The sequence below is a fragment of the Musa acuminata genome, chromosome BXJ3-11 (genome assembly GCF_036884655.1).
Source record: "Musa acuminata AAA Group cultivar baxijiao chromosome BXJ3-11, Cavendish_Baxijiao_AAA, whole genome shotgun sequence".
Lineage (NCBI taxonomy): Eukaryota > Viridiplantae > Streptophyta > Magnoliopsida > Zingiberales > Musaceae > Musa > Musa acuminata.
The window spans coordinates 25434104-25442021 of record NC_088359.1 but is presented as its reverse complement, the minus strand read 5'-3'; the positions used below and the strand labels follow the sequence as shown (position 1 = coordinate 25442021).

At 37.3% G+C, this 7918-nt stretch overlaps 1 protein-coding gene across 1 annotated transcript; it reads left to right on the top strand.

Annotated features, from left to right (window-relative positions):
* Positions 1-1381: 1381 nt before the first annotated feature.
* LOC103971507 (eukaryotic translation initiation factor 4B1) lies at positions 1382-6426 on the top strand. The gene is made up of 3 exons (XM_009385534.3): positions 1382-2646; positions 4823-5260; positions 6251-6426. Exons 1-3 carry the CDS (start codon positions 1481-1483, stop codon positions 6273-6275), a joined length of 1629 nt encoding a protein of 542 aa, XP_009383809.1. The 5' UTR covers positions 1382-1480; the 3' UTR covers positions 6276-6426.
* Positions 6427-7918: the final 1492 nt, after the last annotated feature.

The following is a 7918-nucleotide window of genomic DNA, read 5'->3' as shown; positions in this document are numbered from 1 at the left end:
TTTGGTGAGGGAATATTAGAAAAAAATTTAATAAGAGAAAGATCTTCTCGTTTTCATAGATCAATTAGTTTTTTCAAATTAGATGGAAGAAAATATTGATATTTTGTTAAACTTTAATAGTTCCATTTCTAATGATAATGCCAAATAGAGTTATGCAAGTAAATCTCTCTTGATTTTGATATCCTTGTATGGTGGAAAATGAATAAGATTAGGTACCCTATGTTGCAATAGAGATATTTTATCCATTCCAATATCTATCGTTACATTTGAGCTTGCCTTAAGCATTGGTGGTAGGTTTTTAATTCAACATAATTGTAGACTTCTTACAAGTACACTATAAGCTTTAATGTGTTCTCAAAATTGGTTGTACAATAAAATGCACGGTATGACCTTTAATTTGAGTGAGAATATTTTAATTTTTATTTACTTAGTATTAATTCTAAATTATTCTTACTTATATAATAAGTTAATGCCTAATGGTATATTCAAAATATTGCGCCTCCTTTGAAGAGGATAAAGTTGATTGTGAAATAATTGAGACATAATTTAGTTTTAATAATATTAATTATTTTTAAGTTTTTATCGTTTTACACTTTATATGTTTTTGATATTTATGTGGAATCCATCATGAATATGTGAGCATGAGAAATGGACTAGTGGGATTAATGAAGAAAATTATTAATTTATAAATTTATTAGAATATATATTTAATGGTAAAAATTATTGATATGTTTTCTTATTTTGTAAATATTTGGTTACGGTGATATTTGAATATACTTTATTATAGTTAATTTATATTTAAATATTACTATTTATAAATTTCTATATTAATTTTTAATAAAAATAGAATGAAGTAACGAGGAGAATATAGAGAATCTATGGATTTCCTATCTTCAATGGGATTCTCCATTTATATCTCCGTTCTATCTAAACGAGGAATAAGGGATTAGACGGCGCCCGTTCACATCCCCGTCTATCCACACGTGTGTTTGAACCGAAAGGTGCATGAGACTGGTGTTCATCGAAATCTTTTATGATTCGTGCGCATCACGACCTTCAAAGTTCGTGCATAACAGACATCCCTTTCCACGCGTGTTTTTGATCCGAAAGGTGCATGTGATTGGTCTCCGTCAAAAATCTTTTATGATTCGTGCTCATCAAGACCTTCAATGTTCGTGCATAACGAAAGGGGCGTCACTGCACCAGAGTCGTGCCAATAAAGTCTACAGGAGACGTGCAGAGCTTTATGATTCGTGCCCACAAAAAGAACCATCGGGATTCGTGCGGCCGAAATAGGAGCCCTCCTCGTCTACGCCTCGCCCAGGACGGCTTCCGTTACCCGTTTCCGTCAAATAGATCCCTTCGTATAAATGACGGTATTGGGAATTGGAGGCGTCTCGTCGGCTCACGGTTGCTGGCGCCTTCTCCCTCGCCCGATCCCAGCCCTAATCCCAACCCTAAGTCTCCGATCCCACGAAGAATGTCCAAGGCCTGGGGCGCTGTCGGCGCCTGGGCGCTCGACGCCGAGCGCGCGGAGGCCGAGGAGCAAGAGCAGCCGGCGGGGGAGCCGCCTCCGGCCAGTCCCCTCCTCGCTAGCGAGCCTGCGCAGGGCTTCCCGACACTCAAGGAGGCGGCCTCCTCCTCGAAGCAGAAGAAGAAGAAGAAGAAGCCCGTCCCCCTCGCCCAGTTCGTTGCCGGTGGCTCCCGTCCCTCCTTCGAGTCCAAGGGCCTCACCCCTGATGAGATGCGCGGCCTTCCAACCGGCCCGAGGGAACGGTCCCAGGAGGAGCTCGGGTATGGGCGCCTTGGCGGTGGGTTCCGATCGTATGGTGATGGCGGTGGCCCCCGCAGAAGTCTTCCTGGCCGTAGGGTCGATGAGGGCGATGGCTCGTGGGGCGGCGCCGGTGGTGGAAGGAGGAGCTACGGTGGGTTTGATGAGGAGCCGCGGAAGGGTCCGCCGGATAGGTATTCAGATTTTGACCAGCCATCGAGAGCCGACGAAGTGGATAATTGGGGTGCTGGAAAGAAGCCGTTTGCTCCTCCGCTAGCTGACGCTGGGCGGCGCGATTCATATGGCTTCAGTGGCAGTGGCAGCTCGTCTAGGGCTGATGAGGTAGATAGTTGGTCAACTGCGAAGAAACCTCTTCCATCCGAAAACCCAAGTTTTGGATCAGGGTCTGGGGATTCCCGTGCTTCATCTGAATCCTACGGATGGGGAAGAAGTAGAGAAGGATCAATTCCACATGATCAAGGGAGGCCAAAGCTAGTTTTGGATCCACCAAAGAGGAATGTTGGCACACCGAGTGAGCCTTTGAGGAGTCGGCCTAGCCCATTTGGCGCTGCACGTCCGAGAGAGGAGGTTTTGGCTCAGAAAGGGTTGGATTGGAGGCAGATGGACTCTGATAATGAGATGAAGAAGACCAGCAGGCCCACCAGTTCACATTCTAGCAGACCTTCAAGTGCACATTCAAGCAGACCAGTCAGTCCAGGATTGCAATCAGCAGCTGTGGCAGCAGAAGTAGCAGTTAAACCTCGACCAAAGGTGAACCCGTTTGGTAATGCAAAGCCCAGAGAAGTTCTGTTGCAGGAAAAGGGAATAGATTGGAGGAAAATTGACCTGGAGGTGGAATATCGCAGTGTGGAAAGGTTTAATTATCTCTATCCTCAATTTTAAATAGTTTCCGGAGTATCTATAATTCATTATCATCATACCTTGGTGTTTGGAACCTAAAATCTTTGTTTTCATGTTCATATGCTTCTTTTGGTTGCATCAATGTAATGCAAAGTACACTATGGTTCTGCAGTTGGCACATATGGGCATGCTGACATGGATTCTCCATGTGAAATTGTATTGCTCGTAGGCCCTCAACTGCAATGTCACCCTTGATTTTCACAGCTGTACGTGTCAGTTTGACTTAGGTTTTTTATGTTTTTACTATTAGTAATGAAACTTGAATTTCCCTACATACTTTTCATGACTACATAGAAACTAATGACTGTACTAAACTATTTTGAAGAAAATATATGTAAAGTTGTAACTATTAAAATTCTGACATTAACCATTTTAAAATGTTTAGAATCATAATAATGTTAAATTAATAGTAACGTATTAAGATGTGCCAGCGGTTGTATGACATAGGACAACTTAAAGGGTGATAAGTCTTAGAGAATTGAGAAGAGAATCAGTGTAAAAGGGAAAAAAAGGGACAAAATAGAGGGGCAAGATTCGGTACAACATGCTCAATTCATTGAAAAAAATAATTTAAAATAATCAGAGTACAAATAGTGCATTCAAAGATATGCCATTCTTGAAGAGAGAGAAAGGCATTGACCTTATCCTTATTGACTGGCTTCAGTCGATTGTGAAGTTGATCCACTGGTTTCCAATGTTGGGTTACTTCAATAATGTCATGCTTTCAGTAATTTGGAATTTGAAGTTTTTAGGGATCATGTAAATGTGAAACTTAAGTGGTAGGATAATTGAGGGAGGAGGAAGAAAAGAAATAGATTACTAGTCACACCACTCAGATGCATTGTAGGAGAAGAAACTTATTCATTCATCTATTGATTGATGTTCTACTTGCAATCACTTTTCCCTATTTATAGACTCATACAAGAAAATAGAGGAAAACTACAAATGTAGGAGATGATACAATTCAGAAAATTTTCTTTTCAGGTAAAATAAAATTTTTACAATTGTTTTGAAATATAACATTTCTTTTTCTTGATACACTTGATTCAGACTTTCTTTGTAGGATGATGAAACTTGTTTGTAGAATTTAATTTCAATCAAGCTTTGTAATGTTCAATCAAATGAATTTTAATTTCTTCCACTTAATCTCATTGGTTTTGTTTTTCTTCTCCTTGAGCAATTTAAGAAGCTAAACTTATAATTTATGCAAAAACCCCTCTCTCAAGTACTAGAGCTATTTCATAATAAAAACTAGATTAAATTGTAAACATGATCAGCTGAAATTGAATAATCATTCAAAAGGATTTTGGGTGTGAAGATTTGGAAGTTGTTTTGATTTCCATCACTGTCCTTATTGGCTCTGAACTTTTTTTTGCCTTTGAAATGAAAAAAAAAAGCTTTACAGAGATTAGTCTGCCAAGTTTTTTATTTTGTTTTTGATATAGGTCAGGCCTCTCTATGTCGAGGTCAGGCCTCCCACTATGGTCGAATTAAACACTTAATCCCGTATAATATTTTGAGGGTGAAATTCTTATCATGTTTTGTGATGTTGAGTACTATTGTCTAAGAGTTACAGTGTTCAGAACAGTGTTATGTAATATCAAACTGAACTAAATCACTCTAAAAAAAAGGAATCAAATTGAAGAAAAAAAAAACCTTTGTTGATTGATTCTGCACACCTCTATGGTGTTTGTTCTTTCTTGTTTCTTCTTAATTATTGTGATTGATTCTGCACACCTCTATGGTGTTTGTTCTTTCTTGTTTCTTCTTAATTATTGTGAAAAAGATGTAACAATGTGGAAGTTTGCGCTGTTTGGTTTCACACTGATCTTTTGGTATGACAATTTTTCTTATTCATTGACTTTGACACAAGACATTATTTTAACTGATTCTGATGTATGTTGTCAGATATGGTTTATATTAAGGTTCTATTCACTTGGAAATTGTTGGTTATGAAGCATAGTTCTGTTTGCTGAATCTTCTTGAGATATATTGTCAAGAAATTTGTGACTTTTGCTCTCGCTTATTGAGGATTTTTTTTGACATGGAGTTTATATTGCTGAGTTCTGATCGCTGACTTATGGAGGATTTTTTTTGACATGGAGTTTATATTTGTGAATTGCATTGCAGATCTGGGACCAATGAAGAAAAGCTGCTAAAAGAAGAGATTAATTATCTTAAGGCACTGACTAGAGAAACTGAGGGCGATCTAAATGACAAGTTTACAAAATTATCTGCTGAAGAACTTTCTAAGCTTCATGAGGAGATAGCAAGGAAGGAAAAGGACCTGGAGCTTCTAGTGCATCAGTTTGATGACAAGGTTCGGTTTGGTCAAAGAACCACAGCCAACATCAGACCAGGATCTGGGTCTGGCAGGAGCGATGCCTCGTCATCTACGAGGCCACCATCTCAGTCTGGCATGTCTGAGGGGTCTAGGAGCATTGATTTTGTTGACAGGCCACAATCTGGTGGTGGGACTGGAGATGCATGGGGAAATCGCATGGATGACAGGCGAGGATTTCAGGGGAGAAGGGATAAGAGCTTTTTCGAAAGCAGAAATGCAGACAGGTATATCATAAATTCCATTTGTTGACTTATGTTTCTGCTATTTTCCTTTAGTTTCTTTCTTCGCCTTCATGAGCAGTTAATAGTTAATGACAATAGTAAGCTGCTTCAAATACTGCCCAGTTGATTTCAATTCAAGAATTAAAATTTTAGAATATATATTTTTATATTTAACTTGGATCTTTCTTCTTTTTTATGTTATTTTACAGTTTTCTTTGTAGTTAATTTTAAAACCAATTAATTTAATGCAATTATTTTCTTATAATTAATTTTACAATAATGTATGGTACAATTATAAGGGTGAGCATTATTCGGTAAGAATGGAATGGTTGAACCAACTCAATTTGGTCAATTTGGTTTGATTTGTTCAAAGGATTGGTAAAATCCAATCGGTTTGATGTCCAAAATGAAGCTAATGGCTTTGCTGCTCACAATAGACTTTCATAATTTATTTATGAATCAATTTTTGTACTGCATTGCTACTAGGAGCTCTTAAACCTTTTTCCAATTGGACTTGTGCTTGTTTCCTATCCCACAATAGAGAAAAAGTATTTCTTTTCTATTGAGTCGCAAGTACTTCAGTTTCAGCCTAGCTGCAAAATTCTTATATGCAGGAAGCTAAAATTGTTACTGCGAGAATGAAATTTTGAGAGCAAGTTAATCCAATGACTTGCATGAAGAGCTAAACCAATTGAATTGCAATTTTACTTTGGTGCATTTGGTTTTTAAAATATTGGTTCAGTTTGATACAAAATATGAGTATCAAACTGGTGGTCACTACTTGGTCATCGGAACAAATATCATATTTACCTCATTTGTGTATGATAGATAATGCATGAAAAATCTTTCTTTTAAATCTATCATTTCTTGTGCTTGGTTGGATTGGAAGGTTTTTATTTCTGAGAACCAACAGTCACATTTAACATATTTATTCTTCTGCTTTTGCAAGTTTCTGAAATGCTCATTTCCCACTCTTTTTTTTTTTTCACCAAGGTCAAGTTCAAGGGAGCGGTGGTGAATGATTTTGGTGTGAATTCAAGGTGTTTCTTGATAAAAAAGGATAACATATGGCTTGTTCTTTGGCCCCAATTCTCTTGTTCAATTTTGTTTTGCACAATGCCAGTTGGCAATAAAACATGAAATCGGTGATGAGAACTTTGTGTTGTTTATTGCCTGTCTTGATGCGGTGCAGGGTCTAATTATTTCCCATGTTGAGGTGAGTAGTATCCTGCTTCTACGGACTCCTAATCGATCAAGCTGTGTTTTCAATTATTTGCAGCAATTTCTTGCTTCTTGTTCTACTTCTCCGGCATCCTAGTGTTTCTTACCGTGGATTTTGTATGGTATCATAATCGTTATATTTTATTATCAGTGGGATGGTATGGTTTAGGGTTTTGAGATAGTAGTAGGTCAGAATTTTTATTGTCTCGTAAATATCGATCTTATTATCGTTCGTGTGGTGTAGTTTAGGGTTTTGAGATAGTAGCAGGTCGGATTTTTTTAATATCTTGTAAATATCCATCTGCACAAATTGGGTGTTGGTACCTTTTTATTAAGTTTGAAATAAATTTAAACAGAAAGCAGATATTTAATCAAGTTTGAATGACTTGTTTGGTCAAATAGAAGAAGAAGAAAAAGAAATATAAACATAAGTTAGACCTAATAAATCATGTTATCTTTTCCCGTCAGTTATATTCTTGATCACACCATTAGATTTGCTAATGCATTTATTTATGGCAACAAGAATATGAATCTCTTTTTGGTTGAGATATTCACAAGTGTTTCATGGAACAGAGCATGACATTCTTTAAACATATAAAATCTTTTCTTCGCAAAGTTAAAGAAATCAATCTAATATGTTATCCTTAAACATAGGCTTTTTCCTGTTAACATGTTAACGAATAGAGGACCGACGCCTAAATGATCGACAATTATGATGGGTTATCGATCAAATCAAAACATGTTATCGTAACCCCACTCATATTAACCTCCAAACTAAGTCCGTTTGATCAAATGCAGTAAAGAATTTAAGGTAGGCTTGACATTTTTGGGGTGAAAATCTCAAGATCGGATAAATATTTTTATATTTAGTTTTCATTATCTTATTTAATGACTCGATCGTACTGATACGATTGGCTAACAAAAAGTGATTTCAAATTGGTATTTAAGTCCCTGTAGAATACTCGCTTGCTATCTTTTAAGTGATGTCGGGCAACGATCTCCGTACTTATGCATAATCAACAAAAAAAATTTATATTGAAATTTCTATGGTTATTAAAAGTAAAATATTTAATTCTATATATCATAACATCATCGGTTTTACCGACGGAAGATATAACACTTATAGAAATGACAAGAAAATAATGAACAAAAAGATAATTTCAATGTTCTAATTATATTTTTATATCCTAATTAAAATTTCTTAATCGATTATTGTAACGGTGGCAGACGACGACACGAGTGGTTGTTATGGTGGTGGTCAACGAGAGCGATGTAGTGGTCAACTCTGCCAATGTCGATCCGAACATCAACGACTGAGATGGAGGCAGTGACTGCGATAGCGATGATGATTTAATGATGGTGGTGGTGGATCTCATAGATGTCCTTGGAGACGGATGGGGTGGAGTTCTGGGGTTGGAGCTTAAGGGACTTTTACGGGTT